This window comes from Opisthocomus hoazin, chromosome 2, assembly GCF_030867145.1.
Source record: "Opisthocomus hoazin isolate bOpiHoa1 chromosome 2, bOpiHoa1.hap1, whole genome shotgun sequence".
NCBI lineage: Eukaryota > Metazoa > Chordata > Aves > Opisthocomiformes > Opisthocomidae > Opisthocomus > Opisthocomus hoazin.
The window spans coordinates 34,796,040-34,817,956 of record NC_134415.1 but is presented as its reverse complement, the minus strand read 5'-3'; the positions used below and the strand labels follow the sequence as shown (position 1 = coordinate 34,817,956).

The 21,917-nt window shown below is 42.9% G+C and overlaps 2 protein-coding genes across 4 annotated transcripts in view; one reads left to right on the top strand and one right to left on the bottom strand.

Moving 5' to 3' along the window:
* Nucleotides 1-7,342, top strand: part of FBXO11 (F-box protein 11) — a 79,734-nt gene extending 72,392 nt beyond the window's left edge. For both annotated transcript variants that reach the window (XM_075413153.1, XM_075413152.1), the window contains exons 15-23: nt 808-930; nt 1,036-1,121; nt 1,468-1,544; nt 1,656-1,799; nt 2,694-2,804; nt 3,943-4,050; nt 5,315-5,423; nt 5,835-5,933; nt 6,016-7,342. In XM_075413153.1, coding sequence (XP_075269268.1) covers nt 808-930; nt 1,036-1,121; nt 1,468-1,544; nt 1,656-1,799; nt 2,694-2,804; nt 3,943-4,050; nt 5,315-5,423; nt 5,835-5,933; nt 6,016-6,145 — 987 coding nt within the window. In that variant the 3' untranslated portion in view covers nt 6,146-7,342. The remainder of the gene's footprint in view (nt 1-807; nt 931-1,035; nt 1,122-1,467; nt 1,545-1,655; nt 1,800-2,693; nt 2,805-3,942; nt 4,051-5,314; nt 5,424-5,834; nt 5,934-6,015) is intronic.
* Nucleotides 7,322-21,698, bottom strand: MSH6 (mutS homolog 6). Of its 2 annotated transcripts, none has more exons than XM_075413150.1 (10): nt 21,550-21,698; nt 20,443-20,645; nt 17,523-17,698; nt 13,513-16,057; nt 11,866-12,131; nt 11,163-11,280; nt 8,929-9,018; nt 8,281-8,435; nt 7,960-8,159; nt 7,322-7,491 (listed from the first exon to the last, which is right to left on the bottom strand). In XM_075413150.1, exons 2-10 carry the CDS (start codon nt 20,600-20,602, stop codon nt 7,410-7,412), a joined length of 3,792 nt encoding a protein of 1,263 aa, XP_075269265.1. In that variant the 5' UTR covers nt 20,603-20,645; nt 21,550-21,698; the 3' UTR covers nt 7,322-7,409. The 2 variants fall into 2 exon arrangements, with proteins under 2 accessions (XP_075269265.1, XP_075269266.1); XM_075413151.1 differs by having other exon boundaries at nt 13,513-16,054.
* Nucleotides 21,699-21,917: the final 219 nt, after the last annotated feature.

Below are 21,917 nucleotides of genomic sequence, written 5' to 3'. Positions count from 1 at the left end.
TTAGTTTTCGTAGTAGTTTGTCATTATTTTCTAAGAAATAATTTGAAGTCTGTTCAGATTTTTTGGAGTGTAATGTGTTTACCACTAACCTCAGAAATTTTTTTTTTTTTTTTTTACCTTCAGGATGATATACATTGCAATTGCTGTACGGTCATGTATTGTAAAAGTGAGGAATAAAGCTCAATTTCCAGCGTGTGCAGGGGCTCTGCTAATTGAACTGAAAGAGCTGTCAGGTTCCCTTAAGCAAAATCAGATTTTGAGAAATATTTGTGTATCTTTCTGCCAAAAGTTACCTGAGGTTCAGCTAATGCTGCAACTGTGCAGCTTCATCTGTTCATTCTGTAAATCCAGTTAGAACAGCTTACCCTGACCAAGAATACCATTGCTTTACTTTTAAGCACAAACACAGTAAAGATAAGTTACCTGAAGAGGCGTGCCAATTTTTTAATCTGTCTGGTGGACAGGGCTGGGTGTAGGTTGAAGTTCTGTGTGCCACAGCTTTCATCTGATTGCATGGCATTGGCCAGGTACCTCTTCTACCAACAGCTAGCAGAGATTTGCAAATATGACTGCAGAGCCTTGAAATATAATGATTTACATGCAGAGTGTTCGTCGTTTCATGGCAAACACTCAAAATCATGATGTACTGTTGTTATTAAAAAAAAAAAAGGTGAAAATACATACTCAAACAGAAAAGAATTACTTTGCTGCACTAAAGAAGCCATGTCGGGAAGGGAAGGGTACAGCCAGGAAAACCTTACTGGCAGTTACCAGGTTTTCTCAACTCTTGAATTGTCTTGTGTTTAGCATGAAAAAGGACAAGGTGTGATTGAGGAAAACGAAGTTTACAGCAATACTTTGGCTGGAGTCTGGGTGACAACAGGGAGCACTCCAGTCCTGAGAAGAAACAGAATACACAGTGGGAAACAGGTGAGTTTTGCTCTGTGGTTACAAGGAGGCTATAGAGAAGAAAGTTCTTCTGTGTTTTTACACTTCATTACTTTGGAACTAATAATTTAATTCTCGATGTGTTAGGTTGGAGTTTATTTTTATGACAATGGACATGGCGTGTTAGAAGACAATGACATCTATAATCACATGTACTCAGGGGTTCAGATAAGGTAAAATGTATTCTGCTTTCATATCAAAACAGACGTGGCTGGTTTTGTGCTCTGTCTTTTCAACTGTTCTTATGTTTCTAAAAATAATTTTTTACAATCCAATATGTCTGACTAGCCTCTTCAAATTACAAGCATGTTATTACTAAGACAGGCTGGATATTGACTAGAACGTGTGGCCCTTGAAGTCTGTAAAGCTAAAATGTGTCTGCATGTTTGGAAATAACCGTATCTAGTGAGACTTCTAAGCAGCAAGGTCTATGGGGCGCTTCTGTAGAGGTGTTTTAAACATTTGGCCTTGGGAGATAGTAAACTTTTAAATGACTTCTTTGCTTACTTTTTTCTCTAGAACTGGAAGCAACCCCAAAATCAGACGCAACAAGATCTGGGGTGGTCAGAATGGTGGTATTCTTGTTTATAATTCTGGTAGGTTTGTGTTTCATGTTTATCCAGAGTTGTTTATGTTCTGCAGTATTATCTCTTCCCATTTATTATCCTTTTTGATTTTATTTTTTTCCACCCTTCCTTCAATTTTAGGCCTTGGATTTATAGAAGACAATGAAATTTTTGATAATGCAATGGCTGGTGTATGGATTAAAACAGACAGTAATCCTACACTAAGAAGAAATAAAATCCATGATGGAAGAGATGGAGGCATCTGTATATTTAATGGGGGAAGAGGTAGTTTTTTCCCTTACTGGCATATACTGAATATTCTGGATAAGAGTTTAATTTCAGATTAAGCAATGTCCTTTCTAAAGTGCTCTTTAGAAACCTAGCTCTTGTCTTCTGAACTAATAAAATAGTTACAATGAACATACACTGATGCTTCTTAGCCTTAATTACATCTGTGGGAGGCAGAGAAGTAATCAGTCTCATCCAAGACGACTGTTAGATTGCTGCTTAGGACAGTCCTTTTATCCCATCTGCTTTTGTAAGGTCTGCCATTTGACTGAAGACAGTATTGAACTCAAGTCATGTAGCCAAAATCACCCATGTGAACAGTTCAGGTTCAGGGGCAAAAAAACCAGATCTTTAAGGAATCTCTTTTATACTTGTAAATTTAGAAGTGGTCCTCCTCTGAAATCCCCTGACGGTTGTGTGTCCTGGTATCAGCTTCTGATTTTTTGCAGATAATCACTTGCTGTAAATGAGTTTTAAGTTAAGCATTTTAAAGTAGTCCTGTCCTGCCATAGCAAAAATGCAAGTTAAGCATTGCTTTGACAGGCTGCTTGTTTTAGAAGACAAGAACAGAAAGATGTTAGAAAAAAATCAAAGAAAAATTTGGAAAGTAAAAAGGCTTAGTGTTTCCTCAAAAACAAAATGGAGTTTTCTGTAGTGGTGCATACAATCCCAAATTTTTTTCTGTATACTGAAAAAATACATTTACACGTGATTATACGCTGAGAATTACTTAAAACTTGTGTCAGTAACTTCAGTGCTATTGGTGGGTGTTCCCCAAATGAAAGGAATTAGCAGGATGATGATACACAAGATCTTTTGAAAATATTTCACAGAATGGTTACAGGTAAGGAAGTGTTAAGAAGCTCAAATGTCACGTTTGGTCTGTCATAGGTCTTCTGGAAGAGAATGATATCTTCAGGAATGCTCAAGCCGGTGTTCTTATCAGCACCAATAGCCACCCTGTGCTAAGGAAAAATCGAATATTTGATGGATTTGCTGCAGGTTTGTGTTGTTTAAATCAAATTCTGAAGTGTTAGCTCTTCATAAAGCTAACTCTTGAGTTTCTTTACCCCAGCGTATTTAGACATTTTAACAGAGATTGGGATATCCTTCCGTGTATTCTAGAAGTCATCTGAGAATTCAGAATCATAGCCGGAATATCTTTACAGCAGTCTCTGGAATTACTGGCATGTTGAGAAACAACACATATTCTGCCTTCTAATTTTTCTGTGAAATACTTTTTCATTATTTTATTTTAGAAGTAATTGATAAAGTTGTGTAGGACATATTTATAGTTGGTCTGCTGGATGCTGGTTTGAATATTTTTGTCACTGCTTTAAAACCTAGGAAACAGAGCAAATGTGCATTTTAAAGAGATTTGAATTGTGTCTCAAGTTCAGCTTTCTTGCTCCAAAAACTTGGAACATGGTTAAAATGAGCATTTCTTACTCCAGAAGAGATGACGAATGTTTAATAGTGATTTTTGTGCAGTTTACTGTTTAATGATCGCAGTTCCATACGTTTTGCATTCCATTCCATTTCAACTAAAATTACATTCTTGAGTTTTCTCCCATCTTTCTTTCAGAAGAAGCAAGTTTTCTGAGAAGAGCCTCTAAAGGTGTTGTTTCATTGTGGTGGGGGGGAAGGATAGGTTGCTGTCAAGAGCAGTCCTGGACAAATGACTTGGAAGACACAGGTTACTGATAAAAGCTAAGATTTAAAATTAATTTTAGGTGCCCATCTGGAAAACTTTTTAAAAAACATGTTTTAAAAAAGGGTAAGGTATGTGCACAAGAACTTTCAAATATACGTGAAGATGACAGCTTTAAGCACCGAAAAATCATATCCCCCTTGAAAATACATGATCATAGTACCATGTTATTGTCAGATAAACTAGTAGTGTGTTGTTACTACCAGAAACCACGCATGCCAGCTGTAGCTCTTTGATAGGATTCAACGGAAGTATTTGAAGCTCAGTTTTATAGCAAATTACAGTGCAATTTCTAGCTATGTCATTTTCCTTTTTCCCCGAGTTTATTATGATGGTTTAAAAAAAATGAATAAGGTACAAATGCACAATCACTAAGGATTAACTTTCCCTGGTTTCTTTTCTCTTCTTTGTTCCCCTGACCCAATAAAGGTATTGAAATAACAAACCATGCAACTGCAACATTAGAAGGCAATCAGATTTTCAACAACCGTTTTGGAGGTTTATTTCTAGCATCTGGTGTCAATGTCACGATGAAAGGTGAGCCTGAGCCCTTGTTGGTTGTGTTTGCTCACTTTGCATTTTTTTATTTGGTGCTGGGTTTGGGTTTATTGTACCTTTTCTTCCATTTTTGACTCAGATTTGCTACCCCCCGTAAGCTGAGCTTGTAACTAAGAGTTTCAGATGAAGGTAATAAGCCAAGCTAAGATATCTTAGATTTTCAGACAGCCAGACACTTTCAAATGCAACTGAAGGTTTTCGTGTCATGTTGAAACTCTGGTATTAGCTCTTGTCTCAAAATCGTTTCCGAACTGGTGAGTGGTCTTTGGCCCATCTCAAATTCCAGTTCTCAGTTAGTATAATGCAAAGTCTGTTGTCACATACCTGAAAACAAGTGTCCAGTAAAGAAAGATGCCTCACTGGGCTTTTAGGATCTGAAAGCATGAATATTCACAATCCCAAACCACTTTTTCCAGAGAATAGGAATGATTTACATACAGAAAATTCCCATGTATAGTGGGGAATTGTGCATGAGACAAGATCTTCTTGGAGGAGACTGGAGTGGTGGTTTGAATGCCAGACAGCTCCAGGTTATTCTAGAAGAAAAAGGTTCAGTTTGCAGAATTTTTAGCTGCTTGGCTGTACTTGTTTGCCTTTCCCTGTGTAGTTTTTTACACCAATTAAACCACAAGCTCTGGCTCCCTGCTTCGCAGCTTACTGACTGCAGCAGTCAGCGCTGTGATGCTGCTGGGAGCGGACGCGAGTTTGAGGTGCACTTTGGGACTCGCCAGAAGATCCAGTAGTCGAATAACAGAGGATTATCAAATTTGCTGTGCCTTGGACCAGCTTTTAAATACTGGTGGTCGGACCTCTGCGGTCTAAGGGAAGTGTGAAAGTCCTTACGGTAGATGAGAGGCTTTCAGATGTTTGGTTTTCAGACTTCTCACCAGAAAAACGTAAGCCTGATAGGAAGGCTTGTTTCTCTAAGCATTTATTCACAAACCAGTTCACAGAGAGTATTTAAATGAAGGGTTATCAGGCGCTTGATGCAAAGCGTGCAGGGGAGCAGTCTGTCTGGTCTGAGGAGCGCCCTGCACTGTCTGGGCATCTCCCGTGTAATCTGGCGTTGAGGATTTGATATGCTTAACTGCCAAAATTAAAATGCAGGTGTAGAACTAACTGTTCCTGCTGGGTTTGGCCCTTAAAAAGTAGGGAGGACTCCACTCTGTGTTAGCACCTCAGGAAAAAAATGTCATTGATCCAGGTGTGATTAGTTCTTGGTTTTTTTGTTCCACCCCAACAGATAACAAAATAATGAACAATCAAGATGCCATAGAAAAAGCTGTCAGTAGAGGCCAGTGTTTATATAAGATCTCGAGTTACACCAGCTATCCGATGCATGACTTCTACAGGTAACAGGCTCTTTTCTGTAACCTACGCTAAAGTTTTCAAATAAACACAGTTTCTCTTCTAGCGAGACCCCTAAAACAATGGCTGGCTGGCTGTTACCACACAAACTCTTCCTCAACTGCAACAGAAGAGGAATAAACAAGTTCCCATTGTCTTGAATTTACCATGGGCTTGAGGAAAACGTATTGCTGCTGTGAACCTGAGCCCAAGGGATTACACAGCAGAATTGCTTTTTCAAAACTAGCAACCAAAAGTATGCCATGAAATCCAAGTTCACATAAAATTCTCAAGTTCTACAGTCCCATGCACGTACATCCTTTCCTTGGTGTGGTTCGGCCCCCATGCCGTCCCCAGGCGCTTCTCTCAGCCCGTCAGTTTTCGATTCGTGCCTAACGTGATGTATTTTCCTTCAGATGCCACACCTGCAACACCACAGACCGCAATGCCATATGCGTGAACTGCATCAAGAAGTGCCACCAAGGACACGACGTAGAATTCATCAGACATGACAGGTACGTTTCAGACGAGCGTGCTGAGCACTTTTGACAAGGCAAGTGAATTAGAAACTAAAGAGCTCTCTTTCTTTCTTCCTAGGTTTTTCTGTGACTGTGGTGCTGGAACACTGTCTAATCCCTGTACGCTTGCTGGAGAGCCTACACATGACACAGATACACTATATGACTCTGCTCCACCTATAGAATCCAATACATTGCAGCACAACTGAATTCCTTTCAGAAAGAAAGTCCTGCCATTCTAATATCATAACTATTAAAACTTTTTTTTTGGAGGAAGTTATACTTGCCCATTTCTGCAGAAAGAGACTGTGTTAAAGCGGATGTGTGAGGTGTTGACACTATGGAGCTCAACCTACCAAAAAAGAAAGTGGCAATATGTTGACTCAGGATAACAGAACTGGGCGTTTTAGCATTACTGTGTAAACAAAGACTTTGAAGGGACAGAAGTGAAGAAAAATAAGCTGCAATTTTGTACAGATACCAACTTCTGAAAGCTGGTGTTTTTACAAGTAGCATTGAAACGCAGTCCAATTTGCAGTAGTACTATTCTGTAGACAAGCAGCATTCTTTGTTGCTGCCTTTATGGACATGGGTACCAATTGCTTTTGTAACATGGTAAAAAATGTGAGCTAGCACTTCTGCATTTCTTTTGATTTTTTTTAACATTTATTCAGATTTGAGAAATATGATTTTAATGCTTTAATCTCATGTAGTTTGTTTCTAATTTCAAGCAAAAAAATCTTATTGTACTTGAATGTGTCCTGTTTTGTTAGCACACCTAGACTTGCTGTAACTGTACTCATGTCCCAGTATGTACGTTCTTTCTATGAAAGAGAAAACACTAATCTTAAATTATATCCAGCAATTTTTCTGGTGTCCTCTGAAGTTAGAATAATCTCCTTCCCTGCCCCAGCAATAGTCTGTACTCAAACCACCCTAACAAAAAAAAGCGAGTGTTTTAATGAGACTTCCTAGACTATAAATGCACTATAAAACAAAGTACCCATGTAACTAAGTTTTGTGAATGAAATTTTACTATGTTTTAAAGTACACAGTAGAAAGTCTCCTCAAAACAGTCTTGTACTTTACTCTGTTCATAGTTTTTTTTGAACAGTCTGGACATTATTTACTTACATAACCTGCTGGAAATCACAGCAATTTCCTGCTCTAATGAAGCTGAGACAAGTATATATACAGCCCTATACAGTTTCATAGCTTTTTTCCATTTATGTGTATTGGTGACAGTGGGTAATCAACAGCCTGAAAGTGTATGCATGTACCATAACATCTAGACTTAATATATTGTGGAGTACTCAATAACCATATGTAGAGGGTAGGTAAGAGTTAAAGGGTTTAATTTCCTAGGAAAGACAATGGAAAAATGGTCATTTTTAAAAAATAAAGTTTATTAGATCATAACGTTGTCTGATACCACCTTTTTGACAAACCGCCAGTACGAAAGCACTTGTGTTCTTAAAGATGACTGATCATTGCAGTCAGTTTCTGAACGGCGTTGGCATCGCTTGTGGCACCGTCCAGCACCAGGCACAGATACCTAGGGAGAACAACAACTCAGCTTTACCCAAAGAACTGGGTAAGCCCAAGCCTCCCCTTCCTTGCACAGCTTTAGAAGATGCAGATGCCATTTTGTGCCTGGTGCAGAGGCTGCTGGCAGCCAGCACCCCCCCCGTGCCCCCCAGCACTGCACAGCAGCCATCAGCACTGAGCTTATTTGCGTGTTCCTTCAGTTCAGCCCGGCTCGCAGCCAGCCCAGCACCTCTGTGCACGTTAACCTCTTAGCCCTGGCGCCTAGCACAGTGACCGAAGGCTTAAAATACTGCACTGCTCCCTGTGCCTGCCCTCTTGGAGCCAAGCTCTGGTACTTCACTGCTTGTGAAGTATATTTGGTATTCACAAAATTAGTCTTAACTTCCCCTCATGAGCAAAAGCCACTACCCAAATTCCAGAATGGATGCCTGCTAAGAAATGAGCAACATAAGAACAGAAAAGTCCAAGGCCTTACCTAAATATTCTCAGTGAAATGGTAATTTTTTCAAACTCTTTTGCTTTTCTGTGCCCCTTCTGAATAACTTCCTCAGGAATATTAGCAAGTCTCGCTGCATTGAAGCCATAGCTCTTCGGACATGCTCCTTGAGTGAACTTGTACAGGAACGTAATTGTTTCCTGGCTTGGATCTTCACTCTCATTTTCAACCATACATGCCTAGAAAGAGTAAGTTACAAGTCAGTGTATGCAATACTTGCAGACTAATAAATACATGAAACATCACCTCTTTGCCTCTGGGCAGATGGGTGCAGAGGAGATGTGCCAGCCCCACACCCACCATGTGGCCGAGGCGCACAGCCGCGCTGTGCGCGTGATCCTCCACCAGCGAGTGGTAGTGGGTGGAGAACAGGGTCCGACAACGGATTTTCTCAGCGAGTTCTTTCACAACTGCGCTCGCTATAGCTGTCCCATCAAAAGTAGCCGTGCCTCTGCCTGCAGAAGAAATGAAAAATACAAATGCAATGCATTGTTTTCCATATATTGATTTTATTGCTTGTTTTTCTCCCTCCTCACTGCATGGAAGATTGACAACAGCAGTGAGTAGCGAGAGCCACCAGCACCAGGGTGAAGTGACCCGAGTGGTTGCCCTGTAACGATCACAATCCCTTCTGTACTGCAGAAAAAGACATTCCTCCTCTCTTGAGAGTTGCTAGATGTTTGCTGCAAGTAACTACGCAAAGGCAAGCAGAAAAACTCAGCTAGATACAGGGTAATAATGACTGGAGGGTGGGAGGTGGTGTTTTAGTTCCCAGGGCACCTAAAAAATGCAGGTTTTAGAGAGATTTACATAGATACTGGCCCCTTAAACATTAGCAACATTACAATAAATTTTTACCCCTGTGTACTTGGTTGCCATTCAGATGGCCCAACAGCTAGTCTTTAATCTTAGATTTAATTTCCATCTATTACAAAACAGATTAATTACCCAGTTCATCCACAAGAACAAGGGAGTGCTCTGTTGCATGCTGGAGAATGCTGGAGGTCTCGCTCAATTCCACAAAGAAGGTACTTTCGCCTTCAAAACAAAGAGGAGCCATGAAGTACTAGTCAAAGACCTGAAAAACACAACTAAACCCCATTTAATCTGCACTCAAGCCTCAGTCAAGCTGAAGCAAAGCTTAAGCTCAAACTATGAATAAAAACATAAAGCTTTTTTCCAGCCTGAAAATGTCGGGGTTCCATTTGCCAAAAAAAGCAGGTTTTGGTTCCCTAAGAGTGCAGCCATGGGCCCAAGTACAGTTAATTGAGTAAGTTTTAGGCCACCCTATCTGTCTATTTCACAGCACGGGTCAGATGTACCAGCTGGGTGCGGAGAGGGGCACAAAGGGTACAGGACTGGGAGAATCTTCTGCCTCTTCTTGCTCTTAAATGCACATGAGGCAGGCCTAAGGTGCATGGCTTTTCAGTGTGAAAAGGCAAGCAGAAAATCCTACAAAACACTGAGAGACTAGACTTGGTGGTGTGGTTGTTGATGTCGTAAGGTAATGAACTATTTGGATAATTAAGGCTGTACTCATATGTACTCTGAGTGAAAATACGACAAAAGAAATATACTGCTGCTAAGGACTGAACAACTTAGAGGAGTTCCAGCAACCCAGATAATGCAAGCCCTAAAATTTACACCTGAAATAGTTTTTTTAGCAGATTACAAGCAGAAGTACACAGTTCTTCAGACCCTTGTACACAATAAATCCACATGTATGAAGTCCCCAGTTACTAGTTCTTCACAGGATTCATTCAAGGTAATCACATGCAGCAGCAATTAATATAATTTCAGGGCAGGCAAGTCTTTACTTCCCGTACTCGTGCTGCATGAGCACTGCTGTGCTCTAAACAAGCTTTTCAACATGAATTATTAAGCAGTGTCCAGCAACCCCAATTTTCTGCACTTATTTGAAGAAATTCCCAGGATTGAATATGTTTTTAACAATGTTTAGGAATAACCGTTCATTCACTTTCAAAAATAAACCCCTTAAATTACATAGGCAGTCTTAAAGTGACATTACTTAAAATACTTCATAGAAGTCCTGCTGACATCCATTACGGAACGACTGCCACGGAACAACTTTTGCTGTGCTTTCATTTCTACGCTGCGAAAACAACTGCATCAAGAACAGATTTCAAAGCTAGTTCTGCTGTGCAGCCTCACAGTGTGAAATGTTAAAACATCTGTGCACATACTTGGAAGAGAAAAGAACATCTCTCAGTTGATTGATAGAAAAACGTTAAAAATGCTACATTTCTCTAAACCACCTCTCTTGCAGAATGGGCACTTTTTATTTCTACCATAAGCACTTAAGTACTCTTCCATTCTTAAGATTTATTTTTGTACTGAAATTAAGCAAAATGGAAAATAGCTGGGCAAAGAAAGCCTTAGTACAATTCTCTGGCTGCAAAGAAAAGCCTTGATTTGAGGAAGTGTAAATATTTTTTTTTAATTAACAACTCTGAATGATTCATTTCCAATTCCTTATGTGCAACAAGTTCAGTAGGCTTAACTCCTTTTGTATTCACTGACCTGGATTTTTCCACCCAAAGATTACAGAAAATCTGCACCCTCCTTAAATCAGTTGTGATACTACTCTTATCACCACAAAAAATACTCTGTTTTTCTAGTCCCATGACACTTTGCCACCACAGGCAGACTTTCCCATTCCAGCCTTTGCATTATCCTCCACTGCTGTCGTCTTCTCCATGGAAGAAGCAAAACACTCCCAAGAATTGTCAACTACTGCTTCCAAGAAGGAAGCCTGCCTCTCTTCGTCATCTGAAGAAATTGGATTTCAGACACAACCTGAACAGCGCTGTCCCATTCCAGAACTCTTAGAAACAACTACAAGTAGAACACAATCAACTGTACAATATCCAAAATGATATTCCTCAGACTTGCATCCAGCTGCAAGGCAGGCTTTTAATATTAAAATTCATTAAAAAGTGACCCTGTGTGTCTGTCAAAAATAATGGAGGACAAGCGTATCAAACAAACCAAGCACAGCTACAATCCTGTTTCTACTCTGAACAGTGAGAGCCAAGAGATTAGTTGCCCAGCTCCCCCTGCAAAACCAACAGACTATCCCTTCCCAACCTGCCGCTCAAAGCACGTGAAGAAACTCAAGCCATGGCAAAAGCACTTTGGACAGCTGGATTTCAGAAACTCACCTGACATAATTCTGTCTGAGGCGCCAAGCCTTGTAAAGACCCTGTCAATCGGTGTAAGCCTGCAGGCTTCAGCAGGTACGTAGCATCCCAATTGAGCCATTATAACTAGGAGACCAGCCTGCAGAGCAAACATTAAAACATTTAATTTTTTACTATCTGCTTGGAGCTTCAGTTCCACAGAAAGCATGACAGAATGAAACTGTATTTCCCCTAAAACAAATGCTGGAGTACATAAAGCTTCCTACTGTTTTAACAGCTCCAGGCTGCAGCATCATAATCTCAAGTAGCACTAAACTACTCCGACAGCCTTCAAAACACAAGTTATTGCAGCAAGCAGTGTTTATAACGCAAACTCCCTGTTGCTTTCCCAGTTGCTGCTGATCTCTATTTTCATCTTTTGCCAGATGCCAAGTCCTGGATAAGGCCACTTGAGAAAGATAAAAGACACTCTTACCACTTTTCCCCAACCACCTCTCATAAGAGAAATAAAAATTACTCCTCACTGAAGTGTAAGTAGATTGCTATCTATTTTCTACCAGCTTATACTTTGTCTTTATAGTGTTATTGCTGTACTGTGCTGCACACCCTGAAGACCACTGCTGGGACCTCCTTTGACATTTACAAACAGTCAAATAACTTAATGCCTTTATGCAAAACACAGAGGTACGCAGGAATATTCAATCTTATGTAGCTAGTCAGTCACCTGTCTCATAAGTGTAGACTTGCCACCCATATTCGGACCAGTTACTAACACACAGGAAGCTTCAGTACTGCTATCTTCATCTTTGCTGCCTATCACGATGTCATTGGGAATAAAATCATCCCCAAAGAAAGTTTTTGTAATGCATGGATGGCGTGAATTTTTAAGTTCCAGGAAGGGAGGAGCACTATCCACAGGCAGTAGAATTACAGGTCGGCACAGTGGTCCATCACCATCTTGACTGTAGTTAGCAAGGGACATCAAGACATCTATAAGATTAAGAGAAATTCCAGTAAGTCACGCTTTCACCTTTCTTTATTCATTCACTGGAGTGCATTTACTCATTGAATAGCATTTTTGGAAACCAAATTTTCCACTTCTGTTCCATTTTCCTGTTAAGGAAAACACCCAAGAAGTACTCCAGAAGAACAAGTGAAGGGTGGGGATATTCACAACATCTTTCCTCATTCCTTCCAGATTTCTGATGTCAGATTAAAAATTCTCCCTTCTAGTTTTTAAAGTCTTTAAAATCTGCATCACTTCACTTTGAAAGCTATTTTTTTCATGTACATGTAAATAAAATATTGTTTTTCTAGCATTGGCTTTTGCTTTGGAACACGGTATGTAAGGAGGAAATCACCTTCCGTGACAGTGAATTACTCTGTTAAGAATCGTGATACTGCTTGGAATAATACTGCCAGAATAAGTTTGCTTAAGTACTAAAATTCTGCTGGCCTAGCAGAAAGCAGCAGCACAAACCCACTCAATTAGCCTAGCTCTAAGGTTCCAAAAGCTGATTACCTACAAAAACAAGACCATATTATGTGATTTCAGAGACTTTATTACTGCTAAGCCTGAAAGTTGACCCTCCCTCGATTTTCAGTACTTGCCCTGGTACTATGCTGGAGCTAGTGTGGCTGCTTCCCAGCTCTCCCAGCCCACTCAGAGAATCCGTTCCTAGACAATGCTCACTGCCCGCCCGTACTCCCTTTCCTGCCCCAGCGGCATTCAGAGCCTGCTTTCATTTTTCCCTGGAGCAAAGGCATCCCGGAGTGCCTCCTGCTAGCAGAAAATCCGCATGACAGGAGTACTGCAGCCCTGAGAAGGGAATACAGGAGACTCTTCTACCCCAAAAATTTAAGGAAGATTTGGGGAAGCCGCCTTACTAGACTACCTACCTTCTTCAACGCAGTGAAAATGACCACTTCTTTATTCTTAAAGGCTGCTGAGAAAGCAGCCTGCTCAGAAGGAAAGGACATGACTAGCAGGTTAGATTTTTATATCTCCATCTGCATTGCTGACTTCGTTTATTAAGAAGCTACGAATCCATACTTGAGAATCCTAGACACAGCGAGAGACCCACCAGGCTATGCTGAACTGTGAGAAATACTCAGCTGCACACCTACAATCACACAGCAGGAATGAAGGAAGAGCTTGCAAACATCAAGACCCAGCAACTTTTCTGCCATTTACTCTCTGGAAGCAAACAAGTGATCGCTGTTTAATTATCAACGCCATCATCACAATCAGAGTTTTTAAACTACGAATCAAGAGCTGGCAACAAGCCTTTTTTGCTTATCCTGATCAGATTTCACCATTTACTAGAAAAGATTATTTTTCCGGTACATCAGAATGAAGAAAACTTCTTACCTAACACAGCAATGCATTCCACAGCTGTCTGCCAGTCTTTGCTGTTCTTATCAAAGTTGTAAAACAAACGCCTCATGCAGTCTTTTAGTGCCGCATCTCTGCGCTCCTCAGCGTTAACCATTGCAGCCAGCATCTTCTCGATCTCCTTGGTCCAGTAGCGCTTATACCCCTTCCTGGTTGACTTCAACTCATATTCCTCAGGCAAATTACGTGATACTACACTTTCTGGTATTTCCATTTGGTATCGGTTTTTGCCTGCCCCCCAGTACAGCACGGATTTGAATCCAAGCAGTTTGCGTTGCTTGTCCAGGTATTTGTGAAGATCTTCCTCAACAACTTTAATATCCTGTAGTGCTTTATCATAATCGGGGTCAAAGCCCGCCTTTGGAGTGATCACTCCTGTCTTTCGAGCCTGGTTATGATCAAAAGCAGTATCCCATCTTTTCAGCTCTGCACTCAAGTCTGGGAAGCGGCCGTCTGGATTTCTGTCTCTGCGGGTGACGAGCTGCTTAAGGACTTTAGACTTGAAGTCACTGGCAATTTCTTCCATGACATCGACGACTTCATTCATTACTTTAAACCCCTCCAGTGCAGACAAGAAGTCAGCAATTTTTTTTTTGCTGTATTTGAGTTCTTCATAAAAGATGGCCCTGCTGTCAGGATGGTTCTGACTTTTAAGTGGTGATCCAATACTGTGAATTTTGCTGAGCAGCCTTTCAAGGTCAGGAAGTTTCTTCAGGTGCTCACTAACTTCAGACATTTTATGTGGCACTGCCAGGAGGTCCTCAACAGCATCTAAACGATCGTTGATGGACTTCGGATTACAAAGCGGAGCGCAGAGCCACTGTTTCAGGAGACGCTTCCCAAATGGCGTACAGCAAGAATCAATCCTCTCCAACAAAGTACCTTCTGTGGTTCCATTGGTTCCGTTCTGCAGGACTTCCAAGTTCATCAGGGTGACTCCGTCCAGCACCATCCGCTGGTCAGTTCTGGCAAAGAAACTGCTTGAACTCGTAGTTTTTGCACTATCAATATCCACAGGGACATACTCCTCGAAGTTTGCCAGCGATAACAGCTCCTGATCAATCAGACACTTTTTGAGATAGAAGACACATCCCCCAAGAGCTGACAAAGCTAATTCACTGTTGTCACCAGGAGTTAATCCCAGCGAGTCGCTCTCTGAAGTCAGAGATTTAATTACAGCGGGCAGAGAACATCCATCTTCAGAGTTCTGTTTCTCCTTGAAATATCCTTCTTCAAGAAGGACTTTTAGTGTTTTAGATGCATTCCAGAACTGGGAACCAGCGATCAGCCCTTCCTGAATGCAAGAAACAAGCGAGCCCTTCAGGATCTTCTGTGTGTCCACAGACAGGTTCCCCTTCTCATACAGTACCTGCACAGGAGTGTAATGCGCTACCAACGTCCTAAACCTCGAACAGTGCCGGTCGTCTGAGAACTGGCCTACGTAAAACTTCCCCACCGATGTGTCAACAAAGCAGACCCCATAAACACGTTGTCCAGAGGAGTCTTCTTTCTCCTTAACGCACAGAAGGTATTTGCTATGATTCTCAGAGGGATCACAATCCAGAACGCTGTAAGTCTGAGTGCCTTTGGTGATGATTCTGCATATTTCTCGGCGTACAACCTTGTCAAATTTTGTTGGGTGGGCCATTGACTTGTAGCGCGTTTCCATCATCTCGGGAGTTTCTGTTTGCTCAACACGGGCCACCTTGTAGCCCTTCTGCACCAGAACGTCAGAGTATCTGCCAAACGCAGTTTCTGGAAAACCAGAATGGGCCCAAGTACCCTTCATGAAGATCAGGCCCAACTCGTTTACGCCAGTGACTGCGTCCATATGATACAACTCATAGAATTTTCCAACTTTGTAGAAAATCACAGCATCAAAGTTTTGGCTTTTCAGCTGCCACCACCTCCGCATGCCTGGCGTACACTTGCTGAGATAGTCCTCAGGTACATACAGAGTACACGGGTCATAACCAGGGTCACTCTGCCGTCTCCTGTGCGCGTCTTTCTTTTTCCCTTCCTGCAGCCAATCAATTTTTTCGTGTTCCCATACCGCGAAGCCACCCATGCCTCCACTGCAAGCACTTGCTTGAGATTCAAAACTCTCAGGTGCTGCAAACGAGGTCAGCTTAGACTTGGCTTCCAAAGAAAGCGTTGCTGCTTTTTTGGGCATCTCAGAACGTTCGTTTTCTAAGCTACTCCTTTTAGCAGGCTTGCTTATCTCTCCTCTCTTTCGTTTAGAAGGGACTTTTACAGGACTTTCTGCAACACTCTCCGAGTCTGTCTCTGTGTCAGTAGATTCATTTTCATCCACCCCACTACTGGCTTCCTCGCTGCTTGCCACTTCTTTCACATCAGGCTTGAACTCTACATCAGAGCCATCATGATCACTGTCAGAATCCAACACTCTTCTTCTTTTGGCTTTTACGGCACTTTCCCTGCTCGCTACTCGCTTATTGGTCTTCACATCCTCCTCACTGTTGCAGTTTTCACTGTTGCCTGATGCACTTTCACTCATCTGCTGGAAAAATAAATTATTTAACTTGTAAAAAAAATTCTGGCTACAAAGTAAAGTATCACTGTTCCAAAAAGAACCACAAAAATGTGCAATAATGCAGTAGCTATGATACTTCAAGCAAGAGGCACCAGAGCCACAGCCAATTCGGTTTACCTTCACAGAATCTTATTTTTTTCTGGATAAGGAACTGCTACTGGCCAGTGGTGCAATTACTTCTCTTTGTATTCTTTACAACCTCATTCATTACTTTGCATAAATGATGCTGATGAACAAAACATTTAAACTGGACAAAAGGCATATGGGAAATTCAGCACAAAGCAGTAATGCCTCTGTAAGCTAACTCCGTGTTGTAATTTTTCCCTACTGACCTATGTCAGAAACGTGACTGAGTTTTGCAGCCTTTCAGTACTAGCCGATGTGAGTTTTGTCCATGATTTTTTTTTTTAACTACCTGTTTCCACCTACAAACTGAACAGCAAAGACTACTAACTTACAACACCCTTTAAGAAGATCATATATTCCTCATGTAGAGGAAAGAGAAGAAACTCCATTATTTGCCTTTTCAGCCTGAAACTTTAAGAACTGCAGCACCTGTGCTGGAGACAAACAGCAGTGGAGGGACTGTAACGACTACAAATTGCCACTGCCCACCGTTGCCACAAACATAACTCCCCGCTTGGAGTGGCACCTGTCCCTCAGAGCAATGTCACACTGCAGAAGGAGTAGATGGGCCATGCTGACAGAGGAGGTGAGGAAAACCAGTATTCCACTGACAGTTTCCTCATGCCGTTCCTTTCCAACGCAACCTATTCCAATGCATGTGGTGTTACTGAAATAATATTTGAATAATTCACAATGCAACGTGAATACAATACAATAGAAGATCTCTTTTTGGTTACCCCACCAACAGACTGGTGTTAACAGTACAAGAAATTTGTATTTTAGTGCTACTCTGCAAGATGAGGGCAGGCTCCAAAAATCCAATTCAATGCCTTACGGTGAACACTCAAAAAAGAAACTTCTACATTATGACAAATGAAAGCTTCCAATTCAGAACTCAGAATATGCATAGCAGATAGAGAAGATAAAAAGATGCACCAGAAAAAAGTACTAAATTTATGAGTGAGAAAGTAGGTCACCTTCGCTAAGGAGGGAGTGATCAATGAAGAAAGATGATACACTTTAGAGAACTGACATAACTTTGAGGTCAATCCTTACCATACAGAACACCAAAGATATATCAGACTTGTCTTGCCAACTAAAAAAGGTGAGAGACCAGCATATGACCTAACAACACAGAGGCAGTACAAAAAAAAGACACAGGGATAAATAAGCACGCATGACTAAAGAGCAGATGAGTTGTTATTACTGCACCAGGGAACTGCAGGATATGCCATGCTTAGCTCCAGGAGAGCTTCTAAGTGCTAGCACAATTTCGGAAAATGACAGCAAGTAAAAGAAAATTTACCTCCGTTTCTTCCTCCTCTTCCTCCTCAGTGTCTGATGGTTCACTGCATACTGCCAGTTCAAGCCGCTTAGTTTTATCTTTACTCATCGCATCGTCCGCTAACACCATTGCTCGTTTAATTTCAGGCTTTGTACTGTAAAACATACCTCCCTTCAGTGTCTCCTCATCTGATGAGCCTGTAAAACCACAAAGAATTTGTCAGAAGCTGAAGTTAGTCTAGCATTTAGCCAGTCCTCTAGTTAGTGTTCATACTCAATTTTAAATGTATTCAGACAACTAGTATCATTATCTAACATTCTGTGTTGTTTCCAGTCATTCTCATCACATCTTAAATATAGCAACCCATCACTCATTCAGCCTGACAAATTGCCCCTAGAGAAAGTCTAAACACTCGCAAATGAAATGACCACCTAGTACACGAACACTTGAAGAACTGCTTCTACTTCTGTAACTCATGACCACATCTAAATACCTCTCAGCTAAGCTCTAAGCACCCTCTTGCTAACTGCAGTTACTATTGAAAAGCAGCACTTCATACTAGCAGTGCAGCAGACCTGACTGAGACCACACAGCTATTTTTGCAATGATAGGTAAGTTCAAACACAAAGTTACCTTCAAGTCATGGGCATCAGTCACCTATGACACAGACCTCTTAGCTAAAGCTCTGCTGGCCATTTAAACTGCTCCTGTAAGCGCAGCAAGGCGTCCAGACCCAACACCGCCCTATTAGCCAGATTAGCTGATTATCAGTCACACTGGCAGTTCACCCTGACACTGCAGGTTATCAAGCAAAGCCTACTATTAATAACTGCACCATTCCCTGATCTTCTTTCAAATACCTCAAGCACCGCAGTTCCTCCTTCTGCTACCTGTGCGTAGACAAAAGCAAAGCCAACCAACCTACAGACTGATTCCTAGGAAGGGTTCCCAAAGACACTGAGCTTCATTGTAATGTCATGCTCAAAAACTGAATCATATATATAACATATTATGTATTCAGCTTGGGGAAAGAAAGAAGGGGGAGATACAAGTACTCTATAGATGGGGAAGGGCAATTCCTTTTTCTGCTCTAAGTTTCGCTGTCTGCATAGGACAGTAGGATCTGCTCGAATCAGTCCTCACACCCGCTCCTGTGAACCCCTTCACAGGCTGCCATCAACTGCAGCTTCAGCTCAGGGTGAGCAGTAGACAAAAGGCAGCTGCCTTGTAGGCGGCCAACTATCTCAGAAACAAGCCAAACAGAATTCTCTCTGGCATTCATTTCCTTGAGCTGGCAGTAGCAAAGCATGGAGTTACAAGTAGCTACTTATACAGCACAAATGCAACACATTAACAAACCAGATCTCCATGCTAGTTTTGCAAATGTAGTTAAGACAACCTAAAAATATTTTGCATTTAATATTGACAATTTAACCACGGCAGGAGAAAATTCTCATCATATAATTTAAATGCACACTCAGCTGTGCAACACCTGCATATTCACTTCTAACAGGCATGCAGGAGATGGAGTGTTACCTGCAGGTTGGTGAAGTCTACCCCTCTGCTGTCTGCATTTATTCAGTTACAAATAATAACACGATGCAAGAACCGTCTCCATTCTCTCACCCAATGACACCAACACTCTTGCTTTGCATACAAAGATACTTTTTCCCTGAATTTAAAAGCAAAGCATGTATTTTAAATATTTTTACTCTGTTCTGCATTAACCACATTTCTTGCAGACAGACCAGGGTTTCTGTGCTTCAACATTTTGAACACTCCTTATTTTTCTGCAATTTTATTTTGGTAAATAGATCAATTCTCCTTACCTTTGCTTCTAAGTGCAACTGCAAGCTGATAAAATATATCTGAGTCTTAAAATACCTTCAGGAAAGATACAAGTAACCATGGACCAATTCACTTGCATTAAATTATTCTAACTTTACTGTGTTCATTTAAAACTGACCATGGCTTAAGTGCAGTGCATTTAGCTACAAACAAGACAAAAAAGATGACTATATGATCACATGAGACAGAACTCTGACTTGTCAGTGAAACAACTGTATTTAAACAGTCTCTTTTTACATCATAAGCAAATCCTACAGTGCATCAAATATGCTGTATTACACCCAAAGTACTTGTTTGACAAGACAGCTTACAGCAACATGACTGACACGACAGTTAACAGCCAATGATTTACAGTTTTCAGCAACAGTAAAATTGTAAAACAAGAGGTAAACAGATCATGATTATTAATAAGGTGAGATTTATTACGCAAAAGGCTTTTTTTAATTCTTGATTACATTTGATTTCATTAGTTAGCCAGGTCATTTCTTCAAGATGACAAACACCGACTCTGCTCTGTAACTACAAGCATGACCCTAACAAACACTCTGAATTCTCAAGTTATATATTTTAGTAACAAAATTGTACTGCACTGCTTAAAAGAAATACAACCACAATGGAATTAATTTTAGTTACCTAATGGACATTCTGTGCCTTGTCTTTTGATTCTGGACAAACTGCAGTTCCTCAATACCTGCTTAAAAAACTGGGTTTGACATTCCTAGTATTTTAAGGATTTCAGGGCTAAAAATTGAGCTAACGGATTTATCTTTTAGATCTTTTTTATACTGATGGGAGAAATGAAGCAAAAAAAGTTCAAAAACCTAAGCAAGCTTTAAGTTTTGTGTTCTAAACTAATAAACAAGAGGGCTTAGTGTTTCATGTTCAAAGAACTATATAACCATGAACACATCCATAACCCTCAAAACCTTGCTTTCTCTAACTTACAAAGCACAAAACGTGCTCTCCCACTCACTACTGATCTCGGTTTTGCTGCTTGTTCTCTGTGGAGAAGACCATACCCCATGCTCCATGCCTATTTTTCCAAAATAACTGGCATGTTTCCATTTCAAAAAGTCTTATTTACATCTCTTACCTTTATATGGCTTCAGATATTTAATACTGACCCAGCCCCTTGTAGGGCTGTCATCAAAAAACTGCACATGGACACGAGTGGATTTCCCTTTTCCTCTGACTATCGTTTTTTCCGTCGGATGGTTGTATATCAGACACGGCCACCAAGGATAACCTTCCATCTTGGCCCAGACCAAGTCACCGGGCGAATACTCACAGCTGACACTGCACAGACAACAGATGTGTAATTTAACGAACAGGAACATTTAAAACCGCTCTCTTCGTAAACGTAGCTGCACACTGCTGCCGAGCAGCTCGCCCTCTGAGGGTCCTGGGAGGACTCCTAGGTGGTACAACCCGGATTACACAGCCCTTCTGTGCTGCCGTCAGTGCTTTTCCTTACACGACTTTCCCGATCTGCTCCTCCAGGCCCTGCTGGACCCCCCCAGCTTCGCGTCGCAGAGCCGCAGAAGGCTGGCCGAGGTCGGGAGGGACCCCCGGAGGTCACCCTGCCCAGGCCGCCTGCACCCGGACTCCTAGGGGATTTCTTAAGAGAGGGGGAGGCAGTGACCGGGTCCGACCGGGCGGTGACGGAAAGCAGCCGACCGCGGGCTAGGTCCAAGGAGCCGCTGCCCCGCACCACCGAGGCCCAGCTGCCCGGCGCCGGAGCGAAACCAGCGCGGTTTCACAGCACCCTCAGGCTACAAAAAAAAACAAACCCAAAAGCCCACCCCAGAAGACTGACCCAGCGCTGCGTCCCCGCGGCAAGGCGCCGCAGGCAGCTGCTGCCGCTCCCTCCCCTCCCCCGAGGCGCCCGCCCGCCGCCGGCTGCGGGCCCACGCGCTCGGCGGCCCCCGGCGCGGCGCGGGAAGGAAACTCCGCGCCGCAAAACCGGGGGAGCCAAAACAGCGCAACGCGACCGCCCTCGGCGGCCCCGTCCCGCCCCTCAGGCCCCGGCCCCGGGGAGGCCGCGCCCCGCGGCGCATCCTCCACGCCCGCCCCGGGGCTGGCGCCAAAGCGGGCCCCTCGCACCGGGAGAGGCCCCGGCGGGCCGCCGCCGGCTCCGGGGAAAGGGGGGGGGAGGCAACGGACGACGACGGCGGCCTCCTCTGCCGCCGCCGCCGCTTACCTGGGGGCCTTGGCGGCCGCGCCGTCCCTCCCGCCCTTCTCCACCGCCTCCCCGCGCCGGGCCGCGGCTCCGCCCGGCGTTCCGTTCCCGGCGGCGGCCTCGCGGCCGTTCTGCCCGCCCGAGGCGGGGCGGCGGAGCCCCGGGCCGGCCGGCGGAGGGGCGGGCGCCGAGGCGGCCTTGGGGAAGAAGCGGAGCAGGGTGCTCTGCCGGGACATGGCCGCGGCGGGAAACGCGGCCCTGCCCGCGCGCGCGCCAAACCCGCCGCCCAGCCCACCCTCCCCGCGCCGCGGGCGTGGCCGCCGCCGCCCCGCCCCTCGGCGCGCGCCGTGCCGGCCGCCGCGGGCGGGAAGCGCCGTGAAGCGGGGGGG

Coding starts and splice junctions, on each gene's coding strand:
- MSH6 (XM_075413150.1), bottom strand. CDS start 20,602: ATGGAAGGTTATCCTTGGTGGCCGTGTCTGATATACAACCATCCGACG. Junction 12,132..13,512: donor GGAATGCATTGCTGTGTTAG/GTAAGAAGTTTT, acceptor TTAATCTTATAG/ATGTCTTGATGTCCCTTGCT. Junction 9,019..11,162: donor CTCAGACAGAATTATGTCAG/GTGAGTTTCTGA, acceptor TTTGTTTTGAAG/GCGAAAGTACCTTCTTTGTG.